Below are 22,231 nucleotides of genomic sequence, written 5' to 3'. Positions count from 1 at the left end.
GGTCTCCTGCATCGGCAAGCAGATTATTTACCACTGAGCCAACCTGGGAAATCCAATGGAAAGACTACTATGTGTGAAACACTATTTGACTAGTTGCTTTCATTTATTCATTACGAATTTATTGAACACCTATTTGGCACACCCTTTTACTTAACGCACTTAGTAGACAGACCCCACTTTCCAGCTTTTCCATCCATGAGACGCTTGGATTGTCCCTGAGGACTTAAGTGACCATGGCCTATCACTCCATCCAAGCTACTTTATTTTACATATAATCGGAGCATTCAATTACCTATAAAGAATCACCTCACGACAAAGTTCGGACCACTCTTTTTGCTTTTTCAGACTAGGTTTTTAACTGTGTTTGCGCATATATAATATGCTTTAGAACCGTATCCATTCTTCTCTTACCAGAGGCGTGGCTTCGGAGAATGTTAAACTTTTGGCCAAAATTTGAGATTCACATCCTCTTTCTAGTCAGCCTTAAACCTCCAATTTGAAGAGAAAGAAGCATAGAGTTAAAGGCAGCACTGCCTCCAGCGCTGCAAGGCCCAGGATGAAAGTTAATACCAGGTGATGAAACTAAGTCTGAGAAATGCAGGGCGCAGGGGACGGGCGGACAAGCTCGCCCCAACTAAGCGTAGCCTGGTCGCTACCCAGACCGTCCAGCCAAACCGTCCTCTTTAGCCCTCCTCGGCCCTCAGGCGAAGCTGCCACAGGCAGAGCTGGAACTGGGGAGGAGCAAATAGTCAAGGGCGCGCGCGGGCAACGTGACGTCAGATACGCGACGCGTCGCAACGCAGTGCAAATTGGGAATCGGGGATGAGCTGGGCTGGCTTCCGTCCGGATAGCGATTCTTCCTCGAGTTGGTGGGAGATGGGCCTTTGGCGAGGAGGCCGGCGTTAGTGAAGTGCGCCGGGCTCCAAGGTGAGTGCGGGGCTGGGTCCTGGCCTTTGATCCTTGGGAATCCGACCGCAGCGAAGCCCCTTACCTTACACCAGCTGCTGATCACCCGGGAGACAAGCTCTGTCCTCGGAGAGGGGTGGGACAATCGGCTTTTGGAGGAAGGGCCCAACCTCAAGTCTTTCCTGCTGTCCACCTAGCGTTGCCCAGCCAGTTCCGCGTGGGCTCAGGTTTTCCGGTCTCGAAAGGTGGCCTTGACCATTCTTCCATCTTCTTGGACAGTCAGACCGACTTTGACCTCCTTCCTCTTGCCTCCGTTCTCGGATTTACTTGCTGTCGAGCTGCATCCCCAGGCCTTAATACAACCTCTCAGAGTGTTTTTCAGTCCGTCTTCTGATCCAGTCAAACTTGCTTTTAGTGAAGTTCAAAATTGCGTTTAAAGAAACTATGAGCGCATCAGAGTTAAAACTGTGACTTCCTCAAATAAAAGCTTTTCTTTCCTAAAATGTGCCCTCTCTCCTGGAGTTGTGGGATAAGTTAATTTCACCTCCACTCCACCTTGGAAATTATTAGAACCCTGAATTTATACCTAAAGCTGCAGGCCACACTTCTCGGTTTATTTCTTGCCTCCAGTTCATTTTGTGACCTTGAAACAAGTCCCTTGATCACTAAGAAAATATTTACCTGAAGACAGAGGTGTTGCAGAATCTAAGGAATTTAATACTTGTTAAGAGCCCTGAGGGTTTCAACTATAGGGGATGCCAAAATAAAGATTTTACTCTCTGTAAATCTGCAAACATCCTAATTTTTGTATGCTTTCTACTGCAGCCATGAAAAATGCCCAGTGGTCTTTGTTAGGGAAGTGTTCCTCTTGTAGGCTTTTTCTGTGGCTTTGCTATGTAAGCAGATTTTGCATTTCAACAGATTCTGTTTAAGATTCATTGTTGAATGTCTTTCATGATGTATTTAGATCATTTGTCATGATTCCAGAATACTGGTCTCATCTGTCTGAAAGGTTTCCGGTAGGTTGTGTTATGTTTCTAACATGTTGAAATAAGTATTCCATTTCTTGTGACACATTAGGTGCATCTTTTAAATTAGATAGTAAGAATACACAACCTGTCACTAATGACATAAATACATACTAATTGCACATAGGTATGAATTGTAGTTTTTGAGAAAACAATGAGTGAGAAAAACAAAAATATTTTAAGGATGTCTTTCTGTAATTTAATTTTTTAATATATTAACTTGAACTTTGTCAGTTGTTATGGTCTTTTATTTATTAGTATGAACACAATAGGAAAGAACCAGGATGGCTTCTGTAAAGTAGAAGAGTCAGTACATCAGATTTTTTTCCATAAAATGTCTGGCATTATATTTTATTATGAACATTATATTTTATTATGAACATGAAAATATACTTATTTTTGGAGAGATGAAAGGGAAAAAGTGTTCATTAAATATGAGGTGATAATAAGTTAAACATTATTGAGTCTTTTTTGTTTTAATCTTGGTTATTGTCCCAGTTGCCTATTGCTATATAACACTTCACTCTAAAACAAAGTAGCTTAAAGCTACAGTTTATTATCTCATGTTTCTTGGGCCAGCTGGATTCAGCTGGTTGCTTCTCGATGAAGGTTTCTTGTATTGTAGTCCGATATCCATCTGAAAACTCAGCTGGGCAGTACATCCAGGATGGCTCATTCCCATCGATGGCAGTTGCTGTTGGCTGAGAGTTCAGCTGAGACGTCGACAGGAGTACCTGTGGTATAGCCTTTTCATGTGTCTTAGACATAGCACAGCATGGAGGCTGAGTTCCAGGAGCAAGTGTTTGAAGGAGTGGAAGCTTTCTCTTAAAATCTTTTCAAGCTTGGACCCAGAAATTGGCACAGCATTACTTCAACATTCTCTGTTCATTAGAGCAGTTAGAGTCCTCCCTCCACCAGATAATAGACTTTTGAAGGAGCCAGTGCTGATAATAACTTGTGGCCATCTTGAGCATACCATAATTTTGTTGACAAGGTTGTGTTAGACTAATATTTAGATATAATAGTAGATGCAGAGTAAGTTACACTTCTGATTTTTTTTAGCCGTCTCATGACACATTATAATTTTTGGAGCACTTTTTGAAAAAATTTTTTCATTTGCTACCTTTGAAAACTTTATAGAAGCAGATGGATTATTTCCATTTTGCAGATGAAAATAAACTGAGCAATGGCACTGGTGGCATTGGAGGATTTAAGGAATTTGCCCAGAGTTATATGCTAGTAAGTGGAAATGAAACTAAGACTTGTAGTACTTTCATAATATAGAATTTATTAGTAAATATGAAATATTATATTAAACTTATTTTGGAATTACATATTTATAACCATACTAATTCAAGTAACACAGTACTCATGCGTAGTGAATAAAGTTAGTGTTGAGAGAGCTAAACTTTGTCTTTTCTAACACATTACAGTTTAGTCTTTCATAATACTAAATTATCTGAAATGTACCAATAATGATGTGAACCTGCATGTCTTTTTTTAAATTGAAGTATAGTTGATTTACAGTGTTTTAGGTGTACAGTAAAGTGATTCAGTCTTATATATATATATATTCTTTTTTTAGATTCGTTGGCATTATAGGATATTATAAGATACAGAGTATAGTTCCCTGTGCTATACAGTAGGTCCTCATTGTTTATTCATTTTACATATAGTAGTGTGTGTCTGTTAATTCCAAATTTATTCCTCCCTACTCCCTTTCCCCTTTGGTGATCATAAGCTTGTTTTCTATGTCTATGAATCTATTTCTGTTTTGTAAATAAGTTCACCTATATCATTATTTTAGATTCCACATGTAAGTGATATATGATATTTGTCCTGATGTCTCTCTGATGTCATGAAATGAAATTATTATACATTATAATATCAATTTCAAACAGATTGAAAAGCTGTGGGTATAGGAATCCTGGAGGTTTTACTTTAGCTTTTTAATTATAAAATATTAAAAATAAAAATGATTTCTCATAATTTTTGGTAGGTTGGGAATGATATAACTTAAGATGTTGATTTCAGCTGAAAACTAATTGTCATCTTCAGACTGTTTTATTGCTTCTAGTAACATCCTTATGGAGAAGGCAATGGCACCCCACTCCAGTACTCTTGCCTGGAGAATCCCATGAACCGAGGAGCCTGGTGGGCTGCAGACCATGGGGTCGCTAGGAGTGGGACACGACTGAGCGATTTCACTTTATTTTTTCACTTTCATGCATTGGAGAAGGACATGGCAACCCACTCCAGTGTTCTTGCCTGGAGAATCCCAGGGACTGGGGAGCCTGGTGGGCTGCTGTCTATGGGGTCACACAGAGTCGGACACGACTGAAGCGACTTAGCAGCAACAGCAGCAACATACTTATATCCATTCTTTGTGCTCATGGTTCTCTGTCTTGAGTGTATGTTAGAATTAACCTGAGGAGCTTTATAAAAATCTTATGTTCAAATCTCACTCAGATTCTAATTGAACTATTTAGGAATGGATTCTGGGCATGAGTATTTTTTTCGAGTTCTTGGGTGATTCTAATATACAGCTAGGGTTGCAAACCATAGCTTTTTTTCTGGTACTTACTAAGTACAGTTGGGTTCCCAGCTCATCCATTTGGCATCAGTTAAGAAAAATTGAAGAGATAAAGAGGGAGAAGAGATAAGAAATGGAGCAAGGTTACATATGTAGAAAGACACCTATTTATTGTGTAAAACAGTTACCCTTGTCTATTTTCTAGGAATGATCCTTCTTAATAAAACCAAGAAACTTTCGGCGTGGTATGTTAGTGCCTATATTAGGGTAGTTGCTTTGTATTACCATTGTGTACTTACCTTTCCTCTTAAGAGGTAGAACTACATGAGGAGGTATATTCTTTGTATTCTCTCTAGCCCCCAGCCCTGCACTTTGTATTCTAAATGTTACCAGATTGAAGCCAGTTTTTAGTCACTCTTCAAAACTAAGGCTAGTTATTTGACTCTGTTTTTCTTTTTAGCAGTGTAAGAACTTTGTAACTTTGGAATTCTCCAGGTTCCAGTCCTTAAGGTATCTTGTCAGCTCTAGAGAAACAAGATATCATTTCCTTAGTGATTCATTCTCCTGATATTAGTTATTAGTGTGAATGATGATTATGTTTTTAAAACTATTTTAGAAGTTTTAAAATATACATAAAAGTGAAGAGAATAGAATTATTTAAACTATCCTAGATAATCTATTCATGTCAATACTTTGTTATCTCCCAAAACAATAAGGATTATAAAAGTTAACATTAACATCTTAATAGTTGATTTAATATCTCTTTGGCTTTCTGTAAACTTGGTATCTAATTACATATTTACATCTCTATCAGGGCATCTTTTTTTAGATACTATTTCTTTTTCATATACTTAACATGTTCAAATTTTTTTTGTAAATCAGTGGTTCTTATATGGGGTTAATTTTGCATCCCCTGCCCCCCACCCTCATCGTGGACATTTGTCCGTCAGGAAACATTACTGGTTGTCACAACTGGAGAGATGTGGATACTACTGGCATCTAGTGGGTGAGGCCAGGGCTGCTGCTAAACCTACTACCATGTGTAGGGCAGCCCCACAGCAAAGAGTTCTTCAGCCCAACATGTAAGTAGTGCCCACGTTGAGAGATGCTGCTGTAGACTGGTCAGTTTTTTAAACTGCAGTATTCCTTTGTTTTGTTAATAGCACTCCAATTGTTCCCATTTCTCAGGGTTTCAAAGTGTGTGTGTGTATGCACTTAAGAGAGAAAACATTGTTTCAGTCAAAGCATCTTTCTACCTGTTTATGTTCTTTCTTCTGTGGCCTGCTCCTTATTCTTTTCTAGAGTATCATTCCCTTGTTTCTGTTTCCTTCACATCTATCTTACATGTCCCACTTTGACCTGCCCAGAAGTACTATAGGAAGGTCTGGCTTCTTACTGTGGGCTGAATTAAATATAGATAACTTTGGGTGGTTTCAAAAGTTCTCCATCATATAACTCCCTTGCTTTACCTAATAGAATTTATTATTGCTAGCCAGCAGTTATTAAAGATTGACTCTAAGGACTACTGAAGTAATTATTAGAGATCTAGCATGTTAGAGTAATGACTTGTAAAGATGAGTAAGTATAATTCCTTGATCTAATTGATTATTTCCTAATAATTCCTATTGTATTCTTTATTTTTCTCACTACTTTACTCTTTTTGTCCTGATTCCTCTTTTTGTGTCTTTGTTTGTGTTGATTTCCTCTTCTGCATGCCCTCCTTTCTGACTCTCTTCATGGCTAACTCCTGTCCTTAGGGCAGGTGGCTGTCTTTTATCACAGCATCATGATACTGCATGCTTATGACGTATGAGTAACTTAAAGTGTAGTCACACTTGGCATCTGGTCCAAATTCTGTACTGAAAGAATGATATAGGTAACAAATAGTATAGAATTTAGACCAAGAAATAAACTCCAGATCTGGGACCATCAAGGATGGAAGAGGTGAAACTTAAGTTGTTGCTATTGTTGTTTTGGCCACACCTTGTGGCATGTGGGATCTTAGTTCCCTAAGTAGGGATCGAACTTGTGCCCCCTGCACTGGAAGTGTAGAATCTTAACCACTGGACCTCCAGGGACGTCACGTAAATTGGTTTTTGAAGGACAGAGGATCAGCATAAAAGAGTATAGTCTGGGCTGGAAGAAGCTCCCCCCTTGCCCCAAGTTACACTGAATTTTTCCCTCCTTTTTACTTCCCAATGAATGGAGTTAATATATTTGTGCATTTATATATATATATAAATGTATATTGTAGGAATTAGTTGTTGGCTTATTATTTAATGAGTATTAGTTTGGTCTTGGTAACTAGACCAAGATATTTGTGACCAGAAGCCCTGTGGTATTCTCTATCCCCCTAGAGCAGTTACTCAAAGTAGCCAGTCTCTATTATAGGCTTGCAGCTTGTACTAGAATATAAATGAGTACACTGCTCTCCTCCTAAAGAAAGTCTTGATACTATGAAAAATTCAGTGTGCTTAATTGGTTTCAGTTCAGTTCAGTCGCTCAGTCATGTCTGACTCTTTGCAACCCCATGAAATAGCAGCACGCCAGGCCTCCCTGTTATAAGCTTATTTTATCACAGGCTGGTAACCAGCAATTCCTCAACCAGCACTGGTCTGTAGACCACACTTGGAGTATAGCATTGCTCTGCAGGACTTCTTCACTTTTTCAGTTGTAACCTATAGCAAGAAATACATTTCATGTTTCTACCCAGTGCTCTGTAGGTACATACACAGGTACACATAGCCTAAACTAAAATTTCTTTTTTTTTTTTAAACTAAAATTTCATGAAACAATTCTTAACCTTACTATGTGTGACATGGTCTGATATTTTCTCTTTAGGATTTAGTTGTGTGTTGTTTTTTTTTTTTATGATGATTGTGACCTTCTAAATTGATTGTTTAAAACACTGTGCTTGTCACTGGACACAGAGTAAATACTCAGACAATACTATAAATTTTGTTTTGTTTTTTAGCAGTGATTTAATCCTTGAAAGAGTTCAGCCCTCAAGTATTTCTTTGAAACAGATTATTTCATCAAATTGTCTGGGCATTTTAACTGGAAGGGTGTTGAATGGATTATATGAAATTTAAGACAGTCGGATGATGTCTCATGAATACTATTGCTGTCTGAAGGCCAGAAATGGGGGGAGATGATATGATGGACGGCCAACAAAGACAAACTTCACTTTCTTTTCAGTCTTGCCAGCAACCTTGGCAGTAACTGGTGTGAAGCCCTAGGTCAGGTATCTTGACCAGTCTGAATGACCAGAAACCTCAGTTCTTACTTTTTTTACTTTTTAGTCTTTACTCTGTGGTTCAAGTTATCCAATCGCTAATTCTCTTTGGAAGGATCAGAAAGATGTCAAAAGGGAAGAGGCGGGGTATATATGCCTTCCATTTTCTCCCTATTATCAACTCATTTTCAGTACTGCCTGGTTTTCATTTTCAGAGCATTGCTGTTTGATTAAGCTGGAGTCCTTAGTGTTTGTCAGGTTTACACGTCTTAAGCATTTATTTTTTGTTTTAGAAGACCTTTTTTCTTACATACATTTATTTCATTTTTTTGTACTTAAAATCTTTTTTGAAGTGTACATAGTTTTCTTGGGTTATATGTTGTATTTAGTTCTAGAGCTACACAAGCAGCTTTTAAAATTATTTGAGTTCTGTAGTTATTGAACATTTCCATTGTAAGTATCAGTGGGTTTGTTGTTACTATTGCAGCCAAAGTAAGAAATTGTAAATCCATTCAGTTATTCTGGCCTTGAGTTATTTTATGTCATTCTCTTTTAAAATTTCTTTAATGGCAAAATGCAGCAGAGTGACTTATCAAAAATATAATTCATTAAAGTTTACATGCATTTAAGTTGGATTCGTATTTTTCTTTGCTTTCTCATTCAATTAGGGAAAAGTACCTTTACCTTGTGCCTTGACTTCTCCAGAAATATATGTGATTGTAGAGGCTGAAATAGAAATTGAGGCAATGCTGGATGTGTTTTTAACACTCAGGATCTGTTTGACAGTATAACTTACAACTTAATGAATGAAAATGGAAACAACTGTGATCCTCTGATGATGTCATCAGAGAAAGTTGTTCTTTGTTTCAGCTGTTCTCAAAAATCAAATAAGGACAGAAAAGATAACTTAAAAAAATCAGAATCTTTCTCCTAGAAACCCTCATTAAAAACTTTGATGTCCTCACAATCTTATCCCTGTACTTTGCCCCCGAGTGTCTAATCAGTTGTCAAGTTCTGTCAAGAATTTGTCTCAGTCAAAGAAGACACCTTTGTGGCGTCTCTAATGTTTATCTGCCTCCTCCATTCCATCTCTGCTGCCCTACTTCTGACCTTCATCATCTTTCCTTAGGGTCATTATAATGTGTAACTAATGTCTTCCTTATCTCTAGTCTTTTAAAGCCTAACCTTGTACTGTTAGTTTGGATCATGTAACTGTTCTTAGATCTTTGCTTATAGCTCTCTGTTACCTTTAGAAAAAAACTAAATGCTTTAACATGACATTCACAGCCTTCCATTTATATGTTTCTAGACTATTTTTCAGGCCTTCAGTTCAGTTCAGTCGCTCAGTCGTGTTCGACTCTTTGCGACCCCATGAACCACAGCACACCAGGCCTCCCTGTCCATCACCAACTCCGAGAGTCCACCCAAACCCATGTCCATCGAGTCGGTGATGCCATCCAACCATCTCATCCTCTGTCTTCCCCTTCTCCTCCTGCCCTCAATCTTTCCCAGCATTAGGGTCTTTTCAAATGAGTCAGCTCTTCTCATCAGGTGGCCAAAGTATTGGAGTTTAAGCTTCAACATCAGTCCCTCCAATGAACACCCAGGAGTGATCTCCTTAAGGATGGACGGGTTGGATCTCCTTGCAGTCCAAGGGACTCTCAAGAGTCTTCTCCAACACCACAGTTCAAAAGCATCAAATTTGCGCTCAGCCTTCTTTATAATCCAAATCTCACATCCATACATGACCACTGGAAAAACCATAGACTTGACTAGATGGACCTTTGTTGGCAAAGTAATGTCTCTGCTTTTTAATATGTTGTCTAGGTTGGTCATAACTTTCCTTCCAAGGAGCAAGTGTCTTTTAATTTCATGGCTGCAGTCACCATCTGTAGTGACTTTGGAGCCCAGAAAAATAAAGTCAGCCACTGTGTCCATTGTTTCCCCGTCTGTTTGCCATAAAGTGATGGGACCGGATGCCATGATCTTAGTTTTTTGAATGTTGAGCTTTAAGCCAACTTTTTCACTCCTCTTTCACTTCCATTTAGAAGCTCTTTAGTTCTTCACTTTCTGCCATAAGGGTGGTATCATCTACATATCTGAGGTTACTGATATTTCTCCTGGCAATCTTGATTCCAGCTTGTGCTTCTTCCAGCCCAGCGTTTCTCATGATGTACTCTGCATAGAAGTTAAATAAGCAGGTGACAATATACAGCCTTGACATACTCCTTTTCCTATTTGGAACCAGTCTGTTGTTCCATGTCTAGTTCTAACTGTTGCTTCCTGACCTGCATATGGGTTTCTCAAGAGGCAGGTCAGGTGGTCTGGTATTCCCATCTCTTTCAGAATTTTCTACAGTTTATTGTGATCCACACAGTCAAAAGGCTTTGGCATAGTCATTAAAGCAGAAATAGATGTGTTTCTGGAACTCTCTTGCTTTTTCCATGATCCAGCGGATGTTGGCAAGTTGACCTCTGATTCTTCTGCCTTTTCTAAAACCAGCTTGAACATCTGGAAGTTCACGTATTGCTGAAGCCTGGCTTGGAGAATTTTGAGCATTACTTTACTAGTGTGTGAGATGAGTGCAGTTGTGCGGTAGTTTGAGCATTCTTTGGCATTGCCTTTCTTTGGGATTGGAATGAAAACTGGCCTTTTCCAGTCCTGTGGCCACTGCTGAGTTTTCCAAATTTGCTGGCATATTGAGTGCAACAGTTTCACAGCATTGTCTTTCAGGATTTGAAATAGCTCAGCTGGAATTCTATCACCTCCACTAGCTTTGTAGTGATGCTTCCTAAAGCCCACTTGACTTAACATTCCAGGATGTCTGGCTCTAGCTCAGTGATCACACCATCGTGATTATCTGGGTCGTGAAGATTTTTTTTTGTACGGTTCTTCTGTGTGTTCTTGCCACCTCTTCTTAATATCTTCTGCTTCTGTTAGGTCCATACCATTTCTGTCCTTTATTGAGCCCATCTTTGCCTGAAATGTTCCCTTGGTATCTCTGATTTTCTTGAAGAGATCCCTAGTCTTTCCCATTCTATTGTTTTCCTCTATTTGTTTGCATTGATCACTGAGGAAGGCTTTCTTATCGCTCCTTGCTATTCTTTGGAACTCTGCATTCAAATGGGTTTATCTTTCCTTATCTCTTTTGCTTTTTCCTTCCCTTCTTTTCACAGCTATCTGTAAGGCCTCCTCAGACAGCCATTTTGCTTTTTTGCATTTCTTTTTCCTGGAGATGGTCTTGATTCCTGTCTCCTTTACAATGTCATGAACCTCCATCCATAGTTTATCAGGCACTCTGTCTATCAGATCTAGTCCCTTAAATCTATTTCTTACTCCCATTGTATGTCATACCTGAATGGTCTAGTGGTTTTCTCCACTTTCTTCAATTTCAGCCTGAATTTGGCAATAAGGAGTTCATGATCCGAGCCACAGTCAACTCCCAGTCTTGTTTTTGCTGATTGTATAGTGCTTCTCCATCTTTGGCTGCAAAGAATATAATCTAACCAGCAAATCTTGTGCATTCTCTATCCTGGCTAGTTCCCAAAGATATTCTTTACTTTTTGACTTTTTCCTCATACTTGCTCATCTATCAAAAAGCCTTCTCTCACCAAGACTCACATAAATGCAGTCCCTTGCCTGATGCTTCCTAAGATCCCTCTAGTTATACTTGATCTTCTTAATTTTTCTTATTGTACATTATTTATACTTTATAGTTTGATACTTATGGTTACATGTTGTATTAACACTACTTAATATTTTCTCTTTCACGTTAGTTTTTAAACTTTGTGAGGAAATGGATCGCATATAATTTTTGAGTTCCTAGGAGCACAATATCTTCTATGGTAGAATATCTGTGAATGTTCAAATTGAATTTAACTTTGAAATAGCTAATGGTTTTTTATTTTAAGTTGCCTAGATAGCATATACATTTTAATATTCTTTGTCTTTCAAAGATCCAAGCTTTTAAGGTAATCATGAGAAACAGATTTGACTGAGACATATTCTCGACCTTCAACTTAGAAGGTTCAAATAAATAGCTCTCTTTCCCAACCAAGAAACTTGATTGTCAGGAATCAACAAAAGAGACTCTACCTGACTTTTTGAATGTGTGTTCTGTGATTATACCACTAATACTTAATGACCCAGAAAAAGGATAGAGTTGGAAAAAACAGATACTATCGGACTGGTGCTAAGTTACTCTGTTTATCTCTGGCGTTAATCCTTATCTTAGTACACTTAGTGTTACCAGTGAAAAATCATTGGGCTTTTTGGAAATTGTATTTCAAGAGTTAGCCTATATCAGGGGGAGCAAATGTTTCTTATGACTGAGTAAGCTTAAAATCCTAGCTGAGCTAGGTGGGGGTAGAAAAATCAGGATAAGTTTTATTACCCTTAACCTTCTGTCCTCTGCTGTGCTTAGTTGCTCAGTTGTGTCCAACTCTTTGCGACCCTCTATGGACTGTAGCCCGCCGGGCTCCTCTGTCCATGGGGATTCTCCAGGCAAGAATACTAGAGTGGGTTGCCATGCCCTCCTCCAGGGGATCTTCCCAACCCAGGGATCAAATCCAGGTCTCCTGTATTGCAGGCAGATTCTTTACCATCTGAGCCACTAGGGAAGCCCAAGAATACTGGAGTGGGTAGCCTATCCCTTCTCCAGGGAATCTTCCTGACCCAGGAATTGAACCGGGGTCTCCTACATTGCAGGCGATTCTTTACCAGCTGAGCTACCAGGGAAGCCCTGTGTCCTCTAGCCTTCCTGAATAGTCCAAGCTCCAACATTCCTTGCCCTCGGTCACCTTCTGTTGTAGCATCACTAAGGCCTCCCATTTCCTTGAGCACCTTCCAGGAAACTTAGTTTCTTGGCCTTAGTGTGCTTTTCCTTAGTCAGAAGTATTATTCCTCAACCGTTGCTTATGTTTCAGAAGAAATTATGTTTCTGAAGCACTACTCTATCCCATCATATTCCTTCTCATTGCCATTTTAAAAAAGTTATCTACAGTCTACTTCCATTCCTTTGTTCCTTAATGCTGTGCTCTTGCTTCCCGTCATAACACTGTGTGGAAGCTGTGTTCAGTGATGTTATATATACCAGACTCTATTCCAAATCTGTCTTGTCTTTTTAATGAGTGCTTACAAACATAAACTTTACGTTTACTTGTTTCACCCATAACTTCTAACTTACATCTGTCTGGGTATTCTTTTCATATTTTTATACAGCTGGATATTTTATTCACATTTGCATTGTTAATAGAATATTAATATAATTGGTTTCTCTAAAATTTTAAAATGTTAAGTACATTACATGTTATTTTATATGCTATAAAAGCCTTACAATAAAATGATCATCTGTACCAACTATTATGGGCTTCCCAGGTGGCGCTAGTAGTAAAAGAACCAAGCTGCCCATTCGGGAGATGTAAGAGACTCAGGTTCTGTCCCTGGATTGGGAGGATCCCCTGGAGGAGGGCATGGCAACCCACTTCAGTATCCTTGCCTGGAGAATCTCATGGACAGAGGAGGCTGGTGGCTTACAGTCCATGAGGTCGCAAAGAGTTGGACGTGACTGAAGTGACTCAGCACAACACACCAACTAATATATGTAAAATAAGCTAGAGGATGTATATAGCCAATATTTTCTAATAACTATAAATGGAATATAACCTTTAAAAACTGTGAATCACTGTATTGTACACCTGTAGTGTATAATACTGTAAATCAATTATACTTAAATAAATACATAAATAAAATCATCATCTGTGAGCATCTGTGAATATACCACCCAACTTGAGAAATAAAACCTGACTTTACTGATACCCCTGAAGCTCCATGTGTGCATTATACCCTCCACATTTCCAGAAATAGAATTTTATGTTTACTGTTCCTACCTTTATTTATAGGTTTATCTGATTTTTATCCTTAAGCAATATATTGCTAGTTTTAGTTTGTTTTAAAACTTCATACAAAAGGTGTCATGTTGTATGTATTCATGCTTTTTCACTCAGCTTTAGGGGCATAAGCAGAGATTGAGGAGGTGCTGAGCATAGCGGGTTAGGGAATGTTCTCCAGTTAAACTGTTTATCTTGGGAGATCAGGGGCCATGACTTATATATCCTTTGTGAATTTAACATGTAGCATTATGTTTCTTATAATGTAAGACCCTCAATGTTATTATCTGGAAATCCAAGGGATCCCTATCGTATTCTTTCTTTATTGGATGCTCTTTGCTGCTTTGGTGATGCATTGCTTTTTTTCTTTTTTTTTTTTTGGTTTATTTTTATTTTTTGCTTTCTGGTGGTGTCACTCTCTTTTTCTTTTTTTTTAATTTTTAAAAATTTATTTATTTTAGTTGGAGGCTAATTACTTTACAATATTGTAGTGGTTTTTGCCATACATTGATATGAATCAACCATGGGTTTACACGTGTTCCCCTGGAGATGCATTGTTGATGAGTTAGATACCTAAGGAGAAGGATGTATTTAATGTTGATTAATCCATTTGGGAGTTATGGTATGGTTCAGAGCTTTTTCTCCCCTATCACTGATATGTTTAGACATAGAACTCACAGGGCGGGGGGCAGGGGGGAGAGTAGAAAATGTTTATATATGAGATCTTTGTTTCTAATTGCATAGATCTGAGACTACTAATTCAAGTGCTTAATTAAATCTGTGTTTGTAGATGCATAGAGATGGTATAGATAGAAAAAATTTAAAATTATAACAATGACTTTTAGAGAAAAATAGCTAGGTTTGGTGAATAAGAGTGGATTAGTGGCACAAGGTTGGAAGGGATGAGTATCAAGAAATGAGAAAGCATTAATATTTAATGTAAAATGTGACTAGAATCAAAGCAAATTGGGGTACTTTTGGAGTTTGACGTAGGTGAGCAGAAGCCTTTTCCCCCCTTAAGTTGTACCTTACTCAGCATCATAGGAGTCAGTGTTCATTGATGTCCATTCATCTAATATTCCTAAACTGATAGAATGAAGAGCATTAAGATTGTGGAAATAAGTGATAGGGAAAAAGTTCTCTCTTTTTTGATTGAAGTATAAATTGATTTACAGCTGTTGTGCCAGTCTCTGCTGTACAGCAAAGTGACTCAGTCATACATATATATATCCTACATCTTTCTGTATATTTTTTCTGTTGTGGTTTATCACAGATATTGAATTTAGTTCCCTGTGCTAGCGCCTGTTGTTACCTATCAAAATGTAATAGTTTGCACCCACCAACCCCAAACTCCCAGTCCGTCCCTCCCCCCGGCCCTCCTCTCTACTGTGCCTTCCCCGCCACGATCGCAAGTCCGTTCTTTATGTCTATGAATCTGTTTCTGTTTTTAGATAGGTTCTATTGTGCCGTATTTTAGATTCCACATATAAGGGATATCATATGGTATTCGTCTTTCTCTTTCTGACTTACTTCACTTAGTATAATAATCTCTAGTTGCATTCATGTTGCTACAAATGGCAGTTTCATTCTTTTAATGGCTGAGTCGTATTCCATTGTATGTATGTACCGTATCTTCTTCATCAATTCATCTGTTGGTGGATTTAGGATTATATGTGTTCATTTTGTTTCAGAAAAGAACTCCTTTTAATGAAGTACACGATTCATTGCGGAAGTGGAAGAGTAAAGATTATTCATCATGCCTGCCGTGGCTTCAGTTCCTAAAGAACTCTACCTCAGTTCTTCACTAAAAGACCTCAATAAGAAGACAGAAGTTAAACCAGAGAAAATAAGCACTAAGAAGTATGTATACTTTGCTAGTTTGAGTTATATTCAGGTATCATCTGTTATTGAAAATTAGAGTGTTCTATGAAGTATTTGGTAAGCTAAAATGGTGTAAAGAAAGGAAACAATTATCTTTTTTTCATGAAAGCAAAAATTCCCTTCGAATTTCTTTCCATTCCTGAAAAAGAAGTATTGAGTTAGGTCTTCTGTAAAAGCAAAGTGATATAAAATAACTTTATGAAATGTGGGGGATAGCTATTAACTTTTAATTTATTTCCATTTTATTAAATGAGTTAGAGAAGTTCTTAATTTTATCTTGGCAAAATACATACATATTCTGCTAATATGCATATTATCTGTTCTCTGGACAAATGTATCACATTGTAAGTTTAAGAGGTAAAGTCTGCAAGGATTCTACAAACCTCATTCAGCCACAGTTAATGTCTTTGCAACAGTATAAATGTACTTAATTGAAGATCATTTTTATTCTTGTGTATCTCATATATAAAATATGGTTCTAGCATAGTCTTTCTTAGAGAAGGCAATGGCACCCCACTCCAGTACTCTTGCCTGGAAAATCCCATGGACGGAGGAGCCTGGTAGGCTACAGTCCATGGGGTCGCTGAAAGTCGGACATGACTGAGTGTTTTCACTTTCACTTTTCACTTTTCATGCATTGGAGAAGGAAATGGCAACCCACTCCAGTATTCTTGCCTGGAGAATCCCAGAGATGGGGGAGCTTCACGGGCTGCCATCTATGGGTCGCACAGAGTCAGAGAAGACTGAAGTGACTTAGCAGCAGTCTTTCTTTGATTAAAAAAAAAAGAAATATGTATTTTTTATGCCGTATTCAGCACCGTATTTGTGCCAATTTGACATGAACTTTTAACATAATGGTTTATTTTTTGTGTGTCTGTTTTTGAGGACATGCAGTCTGTTTATGTTGAAGTCAACTGTATGTTGTAGTAGAGGCTAGAGATAATACCTTCCTGAATTTGCCCTGAGATAAAATATAGTAGAGATGGAGAAGTCTGGGTATTTTGATATTTACTGGAAGTTATTTAGCTTAAAATGGGATATCACTAAAATTGTTAACTTGTTGATAGTTTTATCTCCGGTAAGGACAGGAGGCAGTAGGGGAACTTTTCTTCTGAATTTATTTTGACCAACAAAGGAGACGATTTGGACATATGTAACTATATTATTACAGAGTTGAGAGAGTTTCAGAAAGAAAGGTGGGTCTTGCCAGCCTTATACCCTACACTTGAGGCAGTCAGATTTTAGAAATTGGGGGAAAACACGTGTCCTGTGACTGGAGATAAATGTAAGGCTCTAAAAAATAATATATATGATTCTAAATGAACCTGTGAAGAGGCATCTTAAACCTGTGATTGCACTGGGACATCTTTATAAGTCATTTTGTAGAGGAAATGAACAAGATGGGAAGAAAATATCAATACAACATGGATGAAGACAGAATAGTAAGAACTTTAAAGAGGATCAGGAAAGAAAAGTCTAGAATGAACTGATACTCTTAAAGGTTACTGAAGATAATATGGGCTTTCAAAAAGATTTTTGGGTGGGGAAGGGGTCGGAAGAATGAGAGTGACTGGCCTACTTCTTGAGCCAAGTTGGTGTTGATGGGGTGATAGAGAAAGTAGCTCTGTTACACTCGCTTGGAATGATTTTCAAATAGGAAATAGTGGGAAGGATAAAACCATCTTGAAGCTTTCTCAGAGAGCTTCATCTAATTTTAAAATAGATAAATCTGTTTTAGCAGTGTCTGCTTTAGCTCTAGGACTACCCTGACCCCACAGGAAGTGGTATCTTGGAGGAACTTCCTAAATGTACCACCACAACTCATACTGTTACAATGTCATAGTACTAGTCTAGCGGATGCTAGAATCCTTTTAAGATGTGTGGCTGGTTCACTGGACTCACACAGGCATTGCAGCCGTCTCAGCTAGATCTGGTATGTATGGGCCCATGAGATTTACGTGCATCTTAGTGAAAAGAAATTTGGAAAAACCTAAGGGCTATTGCACCCACTCCTAAACTCTTAGAGAATCTCCTTACTAAGCTCTGGTTTGGTTTACCTCTATTCTAGGCCTTCACTGCTATGCTTGAGAGGGCATACACACTGACAGATTGTCCTTGTGTAGGACTGCCTTCCGTCTTAGAGACTGCTTTGGCCCCTGTTCCTTTCTGTGGTTTTCTAATTCCTTCACCTGACCAACTTCATCATTAATCCATGTCTCAGTCTTAGAGCATAGTTTGAAAAATATAGAAAACCGGATGCACTGCTTTGTAGAAATAAATTATTGATAAAGCATATCGTGTATAAGATCGGTATTGTAACTTGGTTGGTGAAACTTTAGTTGTAGGTGAATGAATTCCTCTTGTAGAAATGTTTGTTTTATTAATTTGCTTTCAGAGGACTGTTAAATCAGGAAAATGTCCTTAGAATGAATGCCATAGAATCCTCAAATTATTTTATTGAAGTGGAGTTTTAAGATGACATGTTTTTAGACTTTAAATCTCTTTTCCTTTTAGGGCCAGTGAATCATTCAGCTATTGTGTAGAAAACTCTAAAAGATTAAACTCATGTCCCCTTTCCTGGCTCTAGTTTCTTGGGTGGGGAGAATTTTACATCATGGTTAATTAGAAAAGAGTAAGGAGAATTGAAAAGTATTTAACTTTAAAATAGTAACTATTTTATCTCCCCTACTTCAATACGAGTAGTATACAGCTCTGTTGTAGAGTATGACTATTATATGGATGCTGGAGGACTGTTTGCCTCAGGATTATCTTTTGTAGTAATCTTTTAAAAACTAGTCTTAGCAGCAAAAGAGACACTGATGTATAGAACAGTCTCATGGACTCTATGGGAGAGGGAGAGGGTGGGAAGATTTGGGAGAATGGCATTGAAACATGTAAAATATCATGTATGAAACGAGATGCCAGTCCAGGTTTGATGCACGATACTGGATGCTTGGGGCTAGTGCACTGGGACAACCCAGAGGGATGGTATGGGGAGGGAGGAGGGAGGAGGGTTCAGGATGGGGAACACATGTATACCTGTGGCGGATTCATTTTGATATTTGGCAAAACTAATACAATTATGTAAAGTTTAAAAAAAAACAAAAAACTAGTCTTAGGTGCATTTTGAACAGTTTGGTGACATACAAAAAATTTAGGAAACGTAAGTATTTAATTGTAGCATAAGGGAAATTTTCATGTTGTATCCAAACTTATATCTAACTTTGTATCAATTCTGAAGTAGTGCAGTCTAAATTATGAAATGTATTGAGATTCTCTGTAGACTTTATACATGACTTTTTCCTCCCAGATGTCAAGTGTTATAATTATGTTTTCCTCTGATTTTAAGTTATGTACAGAGTGCCCTGAAGATCTTCAAGACTGCAGAAGAAAGCAGATTAGATCGTGATGAGGAAAGGGCCTATGTGCTATATATGAAATATGTGACTGTTTATAATCTTATCAAAAAAAGGCCTGATTTCATGCAACAGCAGGTACCCTTTATTTCTAAGCTTTTATTTGCTAAGTTATTATCACATGGTGGAGCTGTTGATCTCTAAAATTTTTAACTAACCCTGAAATTAAGCAGCAAATTCAAATTCTTCTGCAAGCAGAAAAAGCTAACTAAAGATTTACTTTAATTATTTGCAAGTTTATATGTGTGTGTGTGTGTACATACTCGCACTGTATACACACACTTCATTTGCTTTGCATTAGAACAAGTTTATAGCAACATACAGACTTGTAGTTAGTTTTCTGTTGTAATTATTGCCAGGTCAAATGGAAGGATTCAGTTTATTCATGCATTAAGTAAGAAATATATGACTGTAATACTTTTTCAAGAGTCAGGGTTTAGTCACTTGTTTTTATGTGATAGCTCTTGTATTTAATTGACATCATAGCCATATTAAAGATCTCAGCTTGCAAAATTAATGTTGACCGCTTCCATTTTTATATATTTATTATTTTCAGTCCTTTGAGCCAGGTGCCTTTCTTTGAATTTGCTGAAGCACCAGGAGGGATGGTGGGAGAGGTGTTAGTGGGTAAAGAGAATTTTTGGTTGGGATAAGTGTTGCTGGAGAAGATGATTGCATTTTTATCACACCAGAAACAAACGAAAGAAGAAAACAGAAACTGGGTTAAAGAAATGGGAAGAATATTGTGTTCATGGTTCTACCTTTAACGTAGGAATGATCTTGCTACTAGAGAATAGTAGCAAAATCCTGCTCATAGATTTCTTACCTGGTAGACAAGCCATTCTTGAATTAATATTGTGATTTTTACTTTGATTCACTAGTGGCAGAATTAGCTTGTTTCATTTAAATTGACTTATAGAAGCATAAAAAGAGAAGTTCTCTTACTCTTCAAAATAATCTTTTTATTTTTTTGTCCACAGTAATGGGACTGATAATTTCTTTTGGTTGTGGGTTATGGGATAATTTTACTATTTTCTTTAATGGTGGCAAATGATTGCTGGTGTTTCTTCTCACCAGCAAAATTATGCTAGTAATCTTTACAGGGTTTTAGATCTAGCTTTGGAAAGGTAGCCCCTTGCATTTGGAGCTTCATCTTCCTGTCTAGAGGTGGGTGGAATGGTCCTGCCCTTGGAACATTCTTGAACATACTTACCTTCAGATAAAGATGGAGCCCTATTTTGCACCCTTTTTGATGGTTTTTACCATATCTGTTAAAAAGATGCTGCTTAGAACCAGTAAATAATTCATGTATTTAATACTTCCTGTCATCCCTGATGTGTTTCCTAACTCCACTGGAAGATTTCTGAAAATAACAATTATGTAATGGACATTTTACTCAGAGGGTCTTTGAGTCATGTTGTTTCTGCTCAACATAAAATTGAAGAAAAGCCATTCTGCTAAATACATACGTATGGGTTATGAAGGGCTACCCACAACTAAAAGCTTTGGCTTATTTATGAAATAATAAAAAAGAACCCAGTGCTGGAAGACCCTGGTGGCATCACAAAAACATCACAGACTGGGGTGGAACATACATGGGTTGGGATTGCGCTCTCTCACTTTGGGCTCCTGAGCAAGTTCCTTCATCTATCCTGAGCACCCCCAGTTCCTGTAAAGGGGAACTTCTTGGTGGGTTGTGGTAAGAATCAGAGATAAGTCTTGTATTATCATTCCTATCATACTGTAAGTATTCTATAAATATTGGATGGGTGATTGAATAAATGGTGGCAGTTATTCTGCTTATTTCTATTGTAAACATGTTTTATTCATTAAAACATAAATCTGAATTCTGTCAGAAATATAAAAAAGATACTGAAAGATTTGAAGATTTGGAGAACTGCGGTAGTTTTGGTGTCTGCGTTTTTGTCTTTTGTGGTAGAGCCAATTTTTTTATGTACTTACTTAACTTTTGCTTTATTTTTCTAACTTAGTTGTTACTTTTTTTTTCTTTGACAAGATTGGGAGTGGTTATGTATTTACTTTTTTTTTTTTTTAAAGCTTGAAGAGGTTGGAGTAAATTTTAATCAGTTAGAAATTTTTCCATTTCCACAGAGTATCTGTTGCATTTCTGAAGAATGTATCATTAATAGTTGAAAGTGGCAGGACTTGTTCAGGTGAGGAAGCTCCCTGCAAAGGCTCAAGTAACCCAAGCTTTTACTTCATATGCTGCAGATGTTCAGTTCTTGGTTTTCTGTAAAGGGATTGTTTTTTTCTATTTGCTCTGTCTGGGGTACCACATCTGCTTCAGTCGTAGAACTGTTTTTTGTTTCATTTAGCTCAGCTTCTCTGGTGCAGTTTAAGTATATGAAGTATTAATTTTAGTAACTACATATTTTCTGGTTTTCATCCTTTAAATCCAAGCCTTCTTCAGAAACTTAAACATTTTTCACTGGTTTTACACCAAGATTTAGAGAAAACTTGTTAATGTAGCAAGTTCAATAGTAGAAAACATGTTTATTATTTATTCATTGACAAATATCAGTTTATGAACAATTTTTTAGGGTTATCTGAAAAAAAGGGAAGGCAGATATACTGAAAATATTAGTACAGCAGAGTCTAGATGCAGTTAGAATATTTTTATTCCTTTTTAAAAAAATTTTTTTACATCTCCATGGTGATCTTGATAATTAATCCTAAATATTATTATTAGTAAACCATTTTGTTCGGGAAGCATTAGAATTGCTTGAATTTGTGGGTTCAGGAATAGGTAAACCAAGAAGCAAATGCTTTTAGTTGTATAAGTATTGGACATTTTTTTCATTATTCTGCTAATTATCAATGCTATTGAAAAGTTGGAAAAATGTTATACTTACTTGAGCTGTGTTCCTTTAAGAGCACAGAGAGAGATAATTATTGACAAGAAACCTCACTGATATTAGGGGAATGTCTTCTGGGAGTTTTTAACAGCCATGCCCAAACATAATTTTTTCAGCATTTCAACAGTGTTAAGTCAGGCTTTTAAATGAGTTCATACCAAAAAATTAACAAAGCAACTCATAGTGTTTTTTTGGTTGTACTTTATATTTTGTTTTTATCAGAGAAATGTTAATGATTATATTTTATTTTCTCTTAAAGTAGTACATCAATAGTCAGAACATTGTGATAATGGAAGTAATTCCACTTCCCTTCCACTACAATTTTTAGTTGATATAATGTTGAATAAACTATACTTTTATTAAAATTACATGGTGAATGCCCTTTTATTTATTTAATCTAGAAGAATAAAATCAACTAAAATACAATCTGCTTTTAGGTTAGATAGACATATGATAGTTGTTATCAAC

General features: G+C 37.3%; 1 protein-coding gene across 1 annotated transcript in view; it reads left to right on the top strand.

Moving 5' to 3' along the window:
* The first annotated feature begins 851 nt into the window (after positions 1-851).
* Positions 852-22,231, top strand: part of USP8 (ubiquitin specific peptidase 8) — a 52,705-nt gene continuing 31,325 nt past the window's right edge. The window contains 3 exon segments of the mRNA NM_001076126.1: positions 852-927; positions 15,282-15,450; positions 18,821-18,965. Coding sequence (NP_001069594.1) covers positions 15,347-15,450; positions 18,821-18,965 — 249 coding nt within the window. The 5' untranslated portion in view covers positions 852-927; positions 15,282-15,346.

Source organism: Bos taurus, chromosome 10 (assembly GCF_002263795.3).
Source record: "Bos taurus isolate L1 Dominette 01449 registration number 42190680 breed Hereford chromosome 10, ARS-UCD2.0, whole genome shotgun sequence".
Lineage (NCBI taxonomy): Eukaryota > Metazoa > Chordata > Mammalia > Artiodactyla > Bovidae > Bos > Bos taurus.
The sequence above is the reverse complement of the archived record's forward strand: the minus strand, read 5'-3'. Positions and strand labels throughout refer to the sequence as shown.